The sequence below is a fragment of the Chlorocebus sabaeus genome, unplaced genomic scaffold (genome assembly GCF_047675955.1).
Source record: "Chlorocebus sabaeus isolate Y175 unplaced genomic scaffold, mChlSab1.0.hap1 unalloc_scaffold_551, whole genome shotgun sequence".
Lineage (NCBI taxonomy): Eukaryota > Metazoa > Chordata > Mammalia > Primates > Cercopithecidae > Chlorocebus > Chlorocebus sabaeus.
The window spans coordinates 120,690-137,173 of NW_027327872.1; the positions used below are offsets into that span (position 1 = coordinate 120,690).

The window sequence follows — 16,484 nt, forward strand, 5'->3', positions numbered from 1 at the left end:
AGTCTGTGGAGACAGAGCTCCAAGGAAGGAACAGTAGCCATGGGTAAGGACTACTGCCATGCACTAGGGTAAGGGCACTCAGGGAAAGTAGGCAGCATGAGATGGTCAGAAGCTAACATCAGGGCCTGGGGCACAGTAACATTTAGGAGGACAGGGTTTTCAAACTGTGAATAGGTAATGAAATCAACAAAAGAGATCTCTACCAGCATTTAAAAATGGTATAAAAATATTAATGAGCTTTACATATAATTTGGGTAAAGATCTTTTCTTGTACCTTTTTAATGAATATATTTACACACATATATGTATACTGGGTTGCAAGGTAAAACACGTATCTGGGTTGTCTTCCAATTAGTTTGAATCTCACCAGTTTATAAAATGAGCACCATCGGCTGGGCGTGGTGGCTCACACTTGTAATCCCAGCACTTTAGGAGGCCGAGGCAGGTGGATTACTTGAGGTCAGGAGTTGGAGACCAGCCTCACCAACATGGTGAAACCCTGTCTCTACTAAAAATACAAAAAAATTAGCGGGGCGTGGTGGCATGTGCCTGTAGTTTCAGCTGCTCAGGAGGCTAAGGCAGGAGGATCACTTGAACCTGGTAGGCGGAGGTTGCAGTGAACCGAGATCACTCCATTAGCACTCCATCCTGGCAACAGAGTGAGACTCCATCTCAAACAAATAAGTAAGTAAGTAAATAAATAGATAAATAAAAATAAAATGAGCACCATAGACTATCAGCTACATGGGAACTGAGATAGTGTCCTTTTTCTCAACACTGCCTGAAATTCTGGCACATAATAGGCACTCAGTAAAGACATATTGCATAAAGGAATGAATCAACAAGCCAGAGAAGAGGAAACCCAGCATAAGGGTGACTCAGAAGTTAAATAACAAGAAAAAAGAGAGAAATAACCCAGTGTCAGATGTCAGTGATGTGACAATATTGAGAGCATGGATCACCTTATCTTTGTAATTCCTATGAATTGGCAGCATCCGGAGCCAGACTGTAGAGGTGAATGGGAAGGGACAGGAAGTGGAGAAAAGACAAATGAGAGTGGAGACTGAGAGGCTGTTTTGTATTGAAGATGTGAAAGTTCAGTATGTATTCTGAAGAAATTATATAGAAAAGGTAGGTTCTACAAACGTGCTGCCCAGGAAAGGAGCCACTAGCTACGCATAGCTATTTAAATTAAAATAAAAAATACAATTTCTTAATCACACTAGCTCCATTTCAAGTTCTAAATGACCACATGTATCTAGAGACTACCATACTGTGCAGAGCTGATTAACATTTCCTTCTTTGCCGAAAGCTCTTTCGGACAGTGCAGCTCTAGACAAAAGTTTTAATTCATCATGTTTGTGGCTGGCTTCAATCAACAAGTTTAGGTTAAATCAATGCACAGCGTCGCCCAATCTCTTCCTACCTAAACCATTATCCAAACCCAGCAGAAAAACTCTTGTGGGATTATATTACAATCTATACATGATAGATTCACATCTGGTCTCAGTGGGTGAGAGTCAACCTTGGAAGAGGCCAGTGGAGACTTTAAAGGGGATGCTAAAGCTCAGGACATGATCTAGAGTTCTGGGCATTCTATGTATTCATAATGTTTTCCCACCAAAGATCTGTAACAAGTGGCAGCAGTTTGTGATTGCTAAGCATTACACAGAGAAAAGGAGCTATGCGATGGGGTATAAGAATGACAGGTACTGGAATAGTGCTGAATAAGAAAGGTTGGAGAATTCAGGCTAGGGTAAACAGAACATCTTGGGTAAAATGAGGTTATTACGGTGAAATTCTAGTTCTACAAAATTAAAGTGACTGGTAGAAAACAAATCATGTTTATCACCTTATATTTAATTTTTATGGTTTCTGTATGGCACTTTAATAACAAAAAGGACTGTAGTAGAAGACTGAGGCATTATTATCCTTCAAAGCTGTCCACTTAGACAATGTTACTCAAGGTCCTGCTGACTTACTGAAATTAGAAAAATCACTTTTGTAATTTTAAAAACAAAACCTCCAATTTAATGGAAAATCTGTTTTCAATCACCTCTTTTAAAGGAATATATTTTGCTCTGCTCAATTAAAAAAATCGTTATTCATGGGATGAAGGGATAGAATAAATGGACCGAGAACTGTAGAACTCTTGGCACATGACTCCATCCAAACCTCTGAGTTACTAAGAGACAAACTTTAGCATGCCTTCTAGCAGTATAAGATCACGTCCCTAGGATAACCCCAGCTCCCCCATGAAAATGCCTGCCTGAGAAAGCTCAATGCTAAGACAGGAGAATTTACTGTTTGTTCTAGCCAACACCTGATGATAGGCTCGTGATCTCCCTTTCTCAGGGCGTTTATTAAGGGCTTACAATTATGAATCCTTCTTTCTTCTCTTTAAGGTGTTTTATGTGTCTGCTACAACTCAAGAGGTCCTTTTAAAGGACCTGAGAGCCATTCCTCTGAAATGGATCGTCAAGAAGGGCAGAGCCTCTACCTCCCAATATCAGTGCAACAATAGCACTCTAGGCTGGGCGTGGTGGCTCACGCCTGTAATCCTAGCACTTTGGGATGCCTAGGCGGGTGCATCACCTGAGGTCAGGAGTTTGAGACCAACCTGGCCAACGCGGGGAAACCCCATCTCTACTAAAAATAGAAAAATTAGCCAGAGGTGTTGCCATGCACTTGTAATCCCAGCTACTCGGGAGACTGAGAGAGGAGAATCTCTTGTACTTGTGGGGGTGGGGGTTGGAGTGAGCCAAGATCGCGCCATCTCACTCCAGCCTGGACAACAAGAGTGAATCTCCGTCTCAAAATAAATACATAAATAAGAGTAGCACTCTAACTTCTACAGCTGCTAGCTAGCAGACACATCTGGCCTAATCGCATCTATGCCAATCAACTCTGTAACTTTTCACTTCTCTGACACTGTTGAGCCCTGATCACCTTCCTTCCTTCATTCTCCCTTTGACATGCCCAATCACTTCTGTAGAAATCGGAACAGAGGTCAATTCTTTCCCTTTCTGTAAGTGGTTACTGAATAAAGTCTTTTTCACTGCTTCAGTGTCTAGCTGGGTTACCTTTGCCAGGATCCAAAAAGAAGGGGAACTCAGCCCATTTGCCTTTTCCATCTGCAGGGCAAACTTTGAGTTGACTCCGAGGAAGTTACGCCTTTTGTAAAAACAAAGCATGCCACGCTGAACCCCTTCCCCTTAGGCCTAGGCCCTCGCCTCACCAAGCGACAGGTAGAGGTGACAACCGGGTCGCTCGTTCATGGACCCAGGTAACGACACACAATGCCATGGAACAAACTCCTGCTCATCGCGGGCATCTGACCCTGGGTGCACAGTGAATTAACTGAGTTAATGTTGACTACGTTCCTGATTAGTATTCACAGAGTAATTGGTGACCACACCAAAATGTCGTTCGAACAAGTGCGAGGTCCAGAGGCCTCGAGGGCTGGGATTTACCCATCGGAGCCGTCCGCTCACACGCCGTTAGTAAGGGTTCCGCCGCCTTCACTGGAGGGAGGAAAGTCACTTTTGGAAATCGACTTTGCCTTCGCCGGCAAGTCCGCCAGGGTCCGGACCGGAGTCGCCGCAGGAGCCGCCACGGGAACTTGACCAGCTCCGTTTCGGCGTCGCGCCCGCCTTCCTGGACCAGGCCGGAAGTGGCTTCCGCACAGCCGCCGCCGCAGCTCCGTAAAGCAAGATGGCACTTCTCTCTGAGGCTATTATCTCCATTTTATAGCTAGTATTCCTCTTCTCACCAGTTACTCTCGACTTCCATCCCGCGCCCGAATTTTCGTCAGCGCCACATTCATGTTTTTCTTTCCTTCAGCCTTGGTGGAGGATGGCCTGGAGGCAACCTAGGACCAGCCTGAGCAGCGTGGGGCGCCATTTTGTACGGAAACCGAAGGCAGGGCGGGGGCGTGTGAGGCCTCCCGCGGAGGCCCGGCTTGAGCCAGAGCGTGGGGGGGAGGGCGTTGTTCACCGATGACGTATTTCCGCTTCTGGTCTGCCTGGTCGTTTTTGGTTGGATCGGCTTGTTGCGGGGAGGGAGGGGGAAGATTGTTTGCTGCCTAGAAGCTCCGCGGACGGGAATGTAAACTGAGGTAAGGCTGTGAGGGGGGCTTTTGCGCATGGCTGGGTAGAATGGCCGGGAGTAGGGTCCTTGGGATTGCAGAAGAGTGTGGAATTGGAGACGGGAGGCTTAGATCGTCTCGGGGGTTGGACAGAAAAGGTGGGGTGGGGCTCGGGGTTACAAGGTGAATCGCAAAGCCGGGCGGGGGTGGAGTGGGAAGAGCGGGGGACCGCAGGAGATGGAGGAAAGCCTAGGGGTGCAGAGGAAAGTCTCGAAGGCGCTGGCTGGGGAGGGGCTGGGTCGAGAGGAGCTGGGATGGAGGAAGAGTAGAATCTGAAGTCCTTGAAGGCTAAGGAGAGAAGTTGAGGTAGGGACTGGTCGGAATACATGGGTGGGGGCGTGGTGAGAGTGTAGCTTTTGGGAGGCTATGTAGAGTTGGAAGGGGCTGGTGGCCGCGGTCTTGATGCTGACATGACCTGGCCTTTGTTTCTCTGCAGCTCGCCAGAGACGCTCATCCGACAGCCTCAGTTCGGGCCCAACCTTCTCTCTCCAGCTGCCACCACAGCCTGGAGGCGCCTGCCTCCACCCTCCCGAATGGTGCTCCTCCTAGCAGGCCTCGGCCCAGGATCCAAGCCCCCTTTGCCCCCCGCCTTGGAGCTGTTGCTCCGGGTTTCTCATAGTGGACTCCCTGTGGCGGGAAGGGAAGAACTTTTGTACAGACAAGGCTTCAGCTCTAAGAACCCCACTGACAACTTGAATGTCAACCTCTAACCTAGTGTGAGGTTCTTCTTGTGCCCACTTTTTCTGCCTTTTGAGAAGAGAAACCCTTCTCCTGGCCATCTAGAACCCAGGAAGCCTCAAGCTGGGGCCCTGGTCCCAGCATGTCAGTCCTCTCTTGTGCATAGGGCTCTGCCCTCTCCCTGTCAGCATGGCTGAGCTCAGACAGGTTCCAGGAGGGCGGGAAACCCCACAGGGGGAACTGCGGCCTGAAGTGGCAGAGGATGAAGTCCCTAGGAGCCCAGTCGCAGAAGAGCCAGGAGGAGGTGGAAGCAGCAGCAGTGAGGCCAAATTATCCCCAAGAGAGGAGGAAGAACTGGATCCTAGAATACAGGTGAGAACACTGAGAGCAGGGAGAGGAGGAGAGCCCTGATTCCAGCCTCCCTGAAGAGTGTCGGATGAATGAGAGCTTACACTTATTCTGTCCCCAGTCAGCTGGGGCAGGAAAGGAGAACAAGTTTGTCAACAAATCATTGCAGAGTAATGTGACAAGTTCCAAAAGAGTTGTGTGTCTGAAGTGCTGAGGGAGTGCAGAGAAAGGCCTGGCCTGAGTGCTTGGCAGGCATTGCTGAAAGCTTCACTGAAGGAGCAAAGTGTCACTTGGCAGCAGACGGAGGAGGCACACTTTAGGTCAGTGGAGGGTAGGAGTGTTGTACTTTGCAGAGAAGCAGAGGGGCTGCCACCTTAGTTAGGGATGCTGTGTGAGAGGAGATGACTTTGATATTGGGAGGCAGTTTTGAGGCTGCGTGAGAGAATCTTTTCCCCTTTCTCACCTTCTCAGCAGTACCTTCCAGGGATGTGCAGCCCACATTGCTCTGATGAAGTGTTTCACTCTGGTAAACAGACCTTTCCAGTGTTATAAAGGTAGCATCAACTTGAGATCTATAAAGAAACCCCATATGTTCAAGGATTTGTAACTTTTGTTGTGGCCAATCCTTAGTAACATACACACCTGGCCCTCAGGATGGTGGGTCTCCTAAAGGAATGGAAACGCAGTTTATTGCCTTGGAGTGTCTACAGTCTAGTTAGTAGGACAGGCAGATCTTTGTGTAGGAGACCTGGGGAAGGTGAGGAAGTGAGGAAGACCAACTCCATGTGGAAGAGATGCCTGGCCAGTCAAAGCTGGGTTGCAGTGTTTCAGGAGATTGGCTGAGAAGGACTTCCTGAGGAGGCTTCTTGGGCAGGTGATGACCAGGATGCTTCTGCATGTTTGGGGCTTGAGTCTGCCATTTGGTCCGGTCACATCTCCAAGACTCTGATGTTGTGGAGGTGACTCTTCCATGGGTGAGCAAGAACATACGAAGGCTCAAATTCCTAGGCTTACCTGTCAGCAAACCTTTATTGGATTACTCCAGTGAGTTGGGAAGAAATCAAAGTCAGTCCTGGAATTCTTCCTTCTCTCTCTGTGTGGGTTCCTGGGATGTGTGTGTGTGTGTGGGTTCCTCTTCTGCTGTGTCCATGCTTATAATGGAGCAGTGGTGAGCCATTCGTTTCTGGCATGAGTCAGTAATTTATTTCTGCTGTGCCTGACATTGCATTGAAAACAGCCAGTTTCTCTTGCTAATTCTACAGATTTATCATCCTCTGAGGAAATCAGTTGTAGTGAAAAAAGCCTTGGGCTGAGTTTCATGCTACCTCCAACCCCATGATTTATGATTTTTATGGAAGTTTCTTTACATTTGTGAGCCTCAGTTTCTTCATTTGTAAAGTGAGCAGTTGGTCTAGCTGATTTGCACAACTCATTCTTGCTCTGCTCTGACACAAGTCTACAGTTCTTTCTCAAACTCTTTTTGCTTGTTCCTTGGTGATAGTTTGTAGATACCACTTTGAGAAAGAGCTCTCTCTGTTGCTTGCGGAGGAGGGCTGTGTAATGTGCATGTGTGCCTCCCTGCAGCCTTCCTTGCCCTGCTCCAGAGGAGGTTTCTGCAGAGGAGAATCGACTGTGGTCTCTTTACTTGGCCTCTGCTACTCCTGTGTATTTTTCCAGTGTCCACAATGGTAGTAGTAGGAAGAGTCATACTTGCACTGTGCTGTTTAATAGGGTGGACTAGCTGCATGTGGCTACTTAAACACGATCAATTAAAATTAACATGTAAAAATGCAGTTCCTCGGCTGGATGTGGTGGCTCACACCTGTAATCCCAGCACTTTGGGAGGCAGAGGCAGGTGGATCACTTAAGGTCAGGAGTTCGAGACCAACCTGGCCAACATGGTGAAACCCCGTCTCTACTAAAAATAAAAACAATTAGCCGGGTGTTGTGGCAGGTGCCTGTCATCCCAGCTACTTGGGAGGTTGAGGCAGGAGAATCACTTGAACCCAGGAGGCAGAGGTTGCAGTGAGCTGAGATTGTGCCACTGCATTCTAGCCTGGGTGACAAGAGCGAAACTCCATCTCAGGAAAAAAAAAAAAAAAAAAAAAAAAAAAGCAGTTCCTCAATGCTATACTGACAGTGCAGAAATAGAACATTCTGTCGTCACTGACTCTTGTATCAGATGCGCTCTGTGAGAGTTGGAGTACACTGAGCTGGCGTAAGGTTGACTTTGCCTCCAGTGAGCTTGTGGTGTCACTGGTGCAAGGAGGGTAAACCAGACCCTGGTCTCTTGCTAAACTGCACAGCACATTGTGGAGCGCTGTAGGTTGTATAGGGAGGGAAGGTCTAGTAATAGCTTCCCTCATTTGATGACACAGGTGTGGCTAGGCCAGTGCTCTGACCTCAGCAGGGAGTTAGTGTCTTCTTGATGTGGGAGAGAGGTAGTCCTTCCTAGAGGAGGCCGGTGGCATTTTGCCCTTCTGTGGTTGGGCTTTCAAGATGAGGAGGAGATTGGGGTGTTCGTCTTTCGAGGTCCCTTTTAGTGTTGACAGTTCACCAGACCGTGCACATTGCTCTGATCACGTGTTTCAGTGCTTTAAGTGGGTGTTCATTTCTCTGGATTCTCAGTGCGTTTACTGGATTTCCATTCAGAGTCCATAAAAAGTCACCAGGGAGCTTCCAAAATACCCTTACCTGAGCCTTTCTAGACAGGTGGATTCTCTTAGTCTGGGTGGGGCGAGAAGGGATTCTAATGTTGCAGTCAGAGCCAAATCCACTGGGCCAGGTATATCCCAAAGGTAGGGCACCTGTTTCGATATTTTCTGAACCTCCCAGAAAGGCTGTCCTTAGGATGAGGCCCTCTCTGACCTGGGGCTGGGGATCCTTCGCAGGCAGGCAACTCCATGGCCATTTATGGTGGAATTCCTCTGGAAGTTGGAAGAAAGTCAGCTGGTGCCTACCTGGAGAGTGCTGTCCCTCCAGGGAAGGCTGCTGACTGTGTCTGCATGTTACGATCTTAGTGGAGTTCTTTTGAGTCCTCCAGGCTCATCCTCAGACTTCCGAGAGGGCTCCAGTGGAGGGAAGAGGAAAGGAGCGTGGATCTAGGATGGACCTGGGTCTGTTCTGTGACTTTTGAGCCTCCTCTGAGTGGTTGCGTTCTTTCCTCAGCTGTGAGTGCACTCGTTTACCTGCTCCTTTCCAAACTCTTTAGGGTGACTTTGCAACCTCTGTGACCTCATCTAGAAGTGTGGATTTAGCTTTCACAGGACAGTCATCACCCTGGCCCCAGTTACCATTAGCTTGAGTCTTTTGATGGTCTGCACAAAAGACGAGGTGGGGTGGGAGCATCTGCAGCCTGAGTCCCCATGCCTTTGATTCAGTGTCCTGGCATCCTGGGAATTTGACTGCTGTGCCCTGGGAAGGTCACCCTCCCTGCTGGCTGCTGGCTCACTGATGGATAATGCATGCTGATTCAGACTTTGTCCTCCTCGAATTCCATTTCAGCTGAGTGCCAGGAGTCCCTGGTGAAGCAGGCCAAATGGAATGTGTTGCTGACTGCCCAAAACCGTCCCAGGTCCTCAGTGGATTCCTGCTCAGCCTTTCCCGGGGTATCCCCGAGGCGGGCTCTCCCCCTCCCTCCCGTGCTGACCTTGCCCTCCAGGCTGCTTTGCTCCCCAGGCATCTTCTTGTCCTGTTAGAGAGAGCTTTGTGACTCTGAGGGGGCAGATCCCATCAGCAGATGGCTTTTTGTAAATTGTTGGAGGTGCTGTTGGGATGCTAGTTCCCGTATGGAAAGATAATGCCCACTCCTGCCACTTGCAAATAGCAACAGCTCTTCCTGTCCTTTTTCCAGTAGTCACAGCCGATGCTGAGCCGTCCGGTGCGTTGATTGTCTTGTCAGGAGCTGGAAGTTGGTGACTGGAAGCACTTTAGGCCATGGAATCCAGTGAGGGTCCAGTCTTGGACTTTGATTTGCCACATGAACATTGCAGGGTGGCCTTTACCAACTGAACCCCCGCAGTCAATGTTTGCTGCATTTCAAAACCCTGCCCTTTTCCTACCCAGGCTGTGGTTTTCCTAGATGACAGCACTTCCTTCTGTACTGAGATGTCCTTCCAACGGTGTCCTCAGTCCCAGGAGGGTGGTCACAGTGGAAGGAAAGTGAGATCAAAGGTTGGTCCTGGATCCAGACCCAAGTCTGTCACTAATTTTCTGCCTGGTTGTTTCTCATCTATCAAATGCGAAGGAGCTGAGAAAGAATATTCCAGAGGAGGTGCTGAAAGAACTGGTCACTCGTCTCCCAGATAGCCTAAAAGCCCCTGTAGGCCACGTCAAGCCACAGGAAGCTGGGCCCCCAGGGAGACAGGTTGCCTTTCACCTTGACAGACATTGCGTTTTTAGGGCCAGTTAGGGTGACCATGTCAGTTGATGGTGATGTCTCTGTTAGGAAGGCACTGTGAAACCTGGAGTTCTATGGGTCTGGTAGTGTTGGTGCTGACCCTATGCCTCCTCTGGGGTCCTGAGCTGTGTTGGCTGCATGTTCTTCCAGAATAGTTATTTTATGGACACTGCGTTGTGTGACACTGTAGATGCATCTACCCAAATACAACAACTTCTAGACCTTCGCCATCCAACACAGGAGCCACATGCCACGGTCTAGGTTGAGATGTGTCCTAAGAGTCAAGTGCATGTGGATTTTGAAGACTTAGTTTAAAAAAGTGTAAGTATGGATAATAATAGTATTTTATGCTGATCGCAAGTCGAAATGATATTTTGGATATATTGGGTTAAATGTATTTTTATAATTTCACTCATTTTGTTTTTATTTTTTACTTTTAAAAAATGTGGCTTCTAGAATTAAAAATTCCACGTGCAGCTCCTGTTACATTTCTGTTGCGTAGGTCTCTTCAAGAGAGTCGAGAGCAAGCTTGTTCAACCAGTGGCCTGCGGGCCATATGCAGCCCAGGATGGCTTTGAACACGGCCCAATACAAATTTGTAAACTTTTCTTAAAACATGATGAGATTTTTTTGCGATTTTTTCTTTGAGACAGTCTTGCTGTCTCACCCAGGCTGGAGTGCAGTGGCACAATCTCGGACCACTGCAACCTCCGCCTCCCAGATTCAAGTGATTCTCCTGCCTCAGCTGTCCCAATAGCTGGGACTACAGGTGTGCACCACCACACCCAGCTATTGCTTTTGTATTTTAGTAGAGATGGGCTTTGCATCATGTTGCCCAGGCTGATCTCAAACTTCTGAGCTCAGGCAGTCTGCCCACCTCGGCCTCCTGAAGTGCTAGGATTACAGGTGTGAGCCACTGCACCTGGCCACGATTTTTTTTTTTTTTAGTTCATCAGCTATAGCTAGTGTTAGTGTATTTTATGTGTAGCCCAGGACAGTTCTTCTTTCAGTGTGTTCCAGGGAAGCAAAAAGATTGGATACCCCTAGTTTAGAGCCAGATTTGTGGCCCTCCTTAGGCAGGGTCTACACTGTTGTAGGTGTGTGCATTTCATATCCTCATCCTCGTTCCATGACAGGTTTCTACCTTTGTGTTCTTCCTTTTACTGTGATTAACATGTTACACTGGTTTCCTGTATTCTTACCTGCTGACCCAAATCTTTGCAGGATCAAGGCAGGGGATGGGGGGAGGATAGAAGGGATAGAAGGGACTAAAAGGAAGATTGTGCGTGTCAGCCTGACTCCCGCACTGGGTTGTGGAAAGGCCTGAATGAGGTGAGTGGGGGCCGACATCACGGCCATGTGAATGGGAAGTGATTGTGGGATTGCTGCCAAGTGCAGGTCATGGGTCTGGGCAGCAGGCACTTGCTGGGCTGGGTCCCTCTGGCCTGTCTAGCTTCCTGTCCAGAGACAGCAGGGGCTGGTGAAGGCAAATCCTGTAGCTCGGCACCAGGTATTTCCTGGCACAAGGCCCTTGGCACAGACCAGCACTGCTCCTCAGTAGTGTCCTTGGCTCACCAGGGGCTCTGGGAACTTTTGTGTTTTCTCGGGCAAGGGAGGATGACTTGAGGCCAGTACCCCTTTAGCTCTCTGCCATTTCATGGAAAGCCCTGGATGGTTCTATTGCTTCTCTCTCAGTCCTTCCAGGGGCCAGGGAGACACTCAAACCATCTTGTCCAGCGACTTCTCCCCAGGTCTCTCCCTCCCACAGGATCTGCTCTGCAGGGACCTGTGGTCATGGTCACCCATTGCCCAAGCAGGCCAAAGGCTTCTTGGACTCTATACACTTTCTTAATCTTGACCTTAGTCATCCACCAAGACCCTGTGATTCTGTGTCCTGCGTTTCCTTGGGATCTGCCCTCTCCTCTGCCACCTGGAATACTATAGACAGCCTCCACCTTTTTTTTTTTTTTCTTTGAGATGGAATCTCACTGTGTCACCTAGGCTGGAATGCGGTGGCACGATCTGGGCTTGCTGCAACCCCTGCCCCCCAGGTTCAAGTGACTCTCATGCTTCAACCTCCCAAGTAGCTGGGATTATAGGTGTGTGCCATCACGCCCATCTAATTTTTGTATTTTTACTAGAGACAGGGCTTCACCCTGTTGGCCAGACCAGTCTTGAACTCCTGGCCTCAAGTGATCCGCCTATCTCTGCCTCCCAAAGTGCTGTGATTATAGGTGTGAGCCACCACGCCCGTCCCAGCCTCCACTTTTTTCTCCCTGGCTCCCCCAGGCTTTTGTTACATTGGCACCAGGCTCTGAGAGACCCTTTTGCCACTGCAAAAACGCGTGGTACTACCTCCCATGGTGCTGTAGCCTTACTGACCTTCTCACCTGCCAACTTGTCTGCCCAGGGTACCTGCTCCCCTTTGGTTCCTTGGCCCTTTGTTCTTCACTGGCACTTAATTTTTTTAGACAGTCTCGCTGTGTCACCCAGGCTGGAGTGCAGCGGTGCGATCTCGGCTCATTGCAGCCTCTGCCTCCCAGGTTCAAGTGATTCTCCTGCCTCTGCCTCCCGAATAGCTGGGACTAAAGGTGCACGCTGCCACGCCCGGCTAATTTTTGTATTTTTAGTAGAGACGGGGTTTCACCATGTTGCTCAGGCTGGTCTCGAACTCCTGACCTCAGGTGATCTGCCTGCCTCGGCCTCCCAAAGTGCTGGGATTACAGGCATGAGCCACTGCGCCCAGCCGTCCACTGGCACTTTTGTGTCTATGAAGCCCTCCCAGCTGGGGAGCAAGTGTTCCAGGCATCCTACCCTGACCTGCTGCCACCCAGGTGGGTGACCTTGCTGCCCAGAGGGCACCCACACCCACCCCTCACAAGGCTGCACATACTGCCCAGGGCCTGCTGCTGACTTGCTGGGTTTCCTCACAGGCCGTAAGCTGCCACCTCTATGTCCTCAATTCTCAGGTGTCAGGGTCCCGAGAGGTGATAAGTATGCAGTAGACATGTGCTGACTGAGTGGCCCTGCCCCGGTCCAGGTGGCCATCCTCTCGCAGGGAGAGAGCCCTCAGGTCCAAGAAGACCCCTCCATTTTAGGAAGTGCCGCAATCTGATGGAGAGCGTGAGGACTCACCACAACTGCACGCTGTGCTTATTGGTGTTGCATTCTCCAAACCTCAATTTCTTCATCCTGAAAAGTGGGGTTTTACTACCCAAAACAAGGGAGAGTTGTGAGGATTACGTGAGATTGTATATGTCAGCTCCCAGATAGACAAGGAAGTATGTGGCAATCTCCATGTCTTCTTTCCTTTCCTGAGTGCCTCACCTCCTTTCCCTAGGCAAGTGGGGCGCTCTCTCTCTGTGTTGCGCCTGCCTTGCACGGTTCACTCAAGGCTACTTCCTTCCACCGCACTAATTTGCCACCCCTCTCTGTGGCAGGAGGAGCTGGAGCACCTGAACCAGGCCAGCGAGGAGATCAACCAGGTGGAACTTCAGCTGGATGTGAGTGTTTTCTTCCTTGTGTGCTTGGCCTGGTCCTTGGAAGCATCTCTATCTCTCTTTCCCAGATTGAGGCAGTGGCAGTGGGAGGGGTGTGTCTGAGAAATGAGAGGAGCTGGGATCCAAACATGTGCCTTTCCTTTGCCTTGTTCCTTTCCAGGAGGCCAGGACCACCTATCGGAGGATCCTGCAGGAGTCGGCGAGGAAACTGAATACACAGGGTTCCCACTTGGGAAGCTGCATCGAGAAAGCCCGGCCCTACTATGAGGCTCGGCGGCTGGCTAAGGAGGTATGGCTGACTGACCCATGTTTGAGGAAGGCTACATGCTGAGCCTGTCCCTGGATTCTTCTGTCTCTATGTGAAGTGAGAGACAAAGCACCAGACCTGAGGGCAGAACCCTGGGCTAGACCTGCTGGTCGGAACAAGTTCTGTGGGGTCAGAGGTTCCTTGACCACCGTGGGCCCTGGGCTCATGGTCTATAAAATGGTGAGGGAGGGTGTGGGAGAACATTTAGTTCAGCCCTGCTAATATTTAAGTGCCTTCTGCATATCAGGAACCAGGCTTTAGGGTATATCAGATATGTCAGTTCTAACATCCTACTGTTTTCATCTACTGCCATTTCCTCTTCCCTTTGGTTCATGTCTCTCTTCTGAATCTTTTCTTTGCTTTCTCCTCACTCTTTTCCCCATCCCACACCCCTTTTTTCTGTAACAAATTATTTTTAGCAAATAGTGTGTGTTCACCTTTGGAAAAACATAATAAAATAAGAAGGAAACAAAAACCACCCAAAATCCTACCATGCACATTTCATGCATTTTGTTTCCTGGGATTTGTTTTCATCCTGCATGGTGAGGTGACATACAGAGACAACTGCCTTGGAAGAAGAACTTGTTCCCAAGAGTAGGGGACATACCATGCCATGCAGGGCCACACTGGGAAGCAACCGGGGTCCTTCAGGAGGCGGAAGAAGTGAAGGAGAAAGCATAGCGTGGAGCCTTATTGTGATTTTTGTGGAAAGGAGTAGGTGAGGCAGGGTAGACAAGTTTGGATAAGCTTAGGAGTGGATAGTTGGAATAATTTTGCTAGGCCCTGGGCTATAGGGGTGGCCTCTAATTGTCTAGTACCTGGCCCTGGGATGACTTAGGGCAGAGGAAATATTGGCTTGGTGGGTGAGAAGTAGGTAAAGGAGCTAGTTGGGGATCCAGGCTTTGGATTGGTTGGTTGGTTTGCATGTGAAAGGCACACTTACAGGGGAGTTTACTGTCTCTAGGAAGTAGCCCTGGAAGGGGCCTTTTCTCCTTGGCCAGGTCCCCCAGACATCAACGCATCGTAAAGTGTAGAAAATAAAAGTACAATTAACAGAGCACAGATAACCATGTGCTCATGTCTTGTGTCCGTGTGTGTGTGTGTATATATCCGCCAAAATGAGATTACACGGTGTGTGCTGTTTCGTTCTTTTACTAGCATTATCACATGGTTCCAGGTCAATCACTGTACATCCATGCTGTCATTTTAAAGGACTGATTAGTGAATATTTCATTTTTTTAAGAGATGGGGTCTTGCTCTGTTGCCCAGACTGGAGTACAGTGGTGTGATCATAGCTCACTGTAACCTCAAACTCCTAGGCTCAATAATCCTCCTCCCTCAGCCTCACAAGTAGACGGGCTCACAGGCAGAAGCCACTGCGCCCAGCTTATTTTCTTATATTAGATATACTGTTATTTATTTAACCAATGTCCTGTAACTGAAAAGTTAGGTTTGTTTCGTTGTTTGCTGGGTTGGTGTGGCTGTGATGACTGTCTCTGAACTTGTCCGATTATTTCCTTCAGCTTGCCTGCTGAACATGGAATTGATGGTCTCAAGGTCATCTTTTCTGTAAGACTCTGTCCATGTTGCTAACCACCTTACACTAAAATGGTTTGTATTTTCCTTTGTTTTCCCTAGGCAAAAGGCTAGCAGCCTTTGGGAGTGCTGGATTTCACACACCTACCCTGCACTGGCAAAATTTTTATTTCTTCTTGTCCATATCCTTATGAAATATTCTTTATAGAATGTTGCTTCCTTGGCATTTATCCTCAGCACAGTTTGGGAAATGAAGCCGACATTGCTAGTAGGCCTTCCTCCTTCTCTTATCCTAACATCATTACGGGTCTCCATGGGCAGCTGGGGTCCCTCGGGATTCCCTGTCCTGATATCCCTCTCCTCCCAGGCTCAGCAGGAGACACAGAAGGCAGCGCTGCGGTATGAGCGAGCCGTGAGCATGCACAACGCTGCTCGGGAAATGGTGTTTGTGGCTGAGCAGGGCGTCATGGCCGACAAGAACCGACTGGACCCCACGTGGCAGGAGATGCTGAACCATGCCACCTGCAAGGTGAGGTGGGCGGTGCCGGCAGGTCCCCTTCGCTGGTTCTCATCCATTCTGTGCTATGTCTTTATCACCTCACCTCCTCACTCTTTCCTCCACTCTCACCGCCTTTCAACTGATTCTGTTTCAGGCAAAACCTGGTCCTCGTTTTCTGTCCTGTTTGGCCTCCAGTGCCTCCCATATTCCATCTCCCTCTGACTTAGAATGTCATCCTGGGCTCTCGAATGTTCACCTCCAGGTGTGGGACTAACCCAAACAATTCATCCCTGGTGGATACTCTGGATTCAACATTCACATTTTGTTATGTTTAGCTGTGTGACTCCTCGCTTCTGTTTTCAGAATCTGCTCCCTTTCCTGCTTTTGAGCTCTGACAATACACTTCGAGTTTTGAAGTATAATTTATGTATCATTTCCAAGCTCCTGAAAGGGGACTGGGGAGCGGAAGGATCTCTGCCATTGGCCCTGTCTGCCACCTTCAGCTTGCACAGGGCAGGTGTCAGCTCCTCAGGGGGTGTTTGTGGCTTGTGATTCTTCATCTGCCCCTCCCACAGAACAGGCACCTCACTTCTACTCTAGAGCTCATTCAAATGAGAGCGCACAGCTCTGGGGGAGGGGTTAGGGGATGGTGTACAGTCTAGAGCTACCCCGGAACAGGGAGCGGGTGAGGGCTCCAGCCACTCTGTCTACCAGGACAAGTGGGCCAACTGTCCAACACCCTGAGCAGAAGCACCCCAGAGCCCCATCCAGCCTTGGCCCACGTGTCCTGGACGGTGCCCACATAGGGTGTGGAAACCTGGAGAACCCAGTGAACAGCTGTGGCTCCCCACACGGGTTCTTCTCATTCCCAGATCCCTAACCGTTGGCACTGAGGGCTCCCTGAAGAGAGTGGCTGCTGCAGATGTGTATGTGCTGACACATTCCCTTGATGCTCAAGTGGTTGAGTGGGCGCCAGCGTCCCTTTCCTGGCAGCAGCAAAGCTGAGTAGCCAGTGGTGCAGGTGACAGGAGGCAAGAACATGGGAAGAGGTGGCTCAGAGGCATGTGCCT

At 49.4% G+C, this 16,484-nt stretch overlaps 1 protein-coding gene across 1 annotated transcript; it reads left to right on the forward strand.

Annotated features, from left to right (window-relative positions):
- The first annotated feature begins 3,990 nt into the window (after positions 1-3,990).
- SH3BP5L (SH3 binding domain protein 5 like) lies at positions 3,991-16,478 on the forward strand. The gene is made up of 5 exons (XM_073014266.1): positions 3,991-4,117; positions 4,584-5,197; positions 13,013-13,075; positions 13,233-13,361; positions 15,283-16,478. Exons 2-5 carry the CDS (start codon positions 5,015-5,017, stop codon positions 15,634-15,636), a joined length of 729 nt encoding a protein of 242 aa, XP_072870367.1. The 5' UTR covers positions 3,991-4,117; positions 4,584-5,014; the 3' UTR covers positions 15,637-16,478.
- Positions 16,479-16,484: the final 6 nt, after the last annotated feature.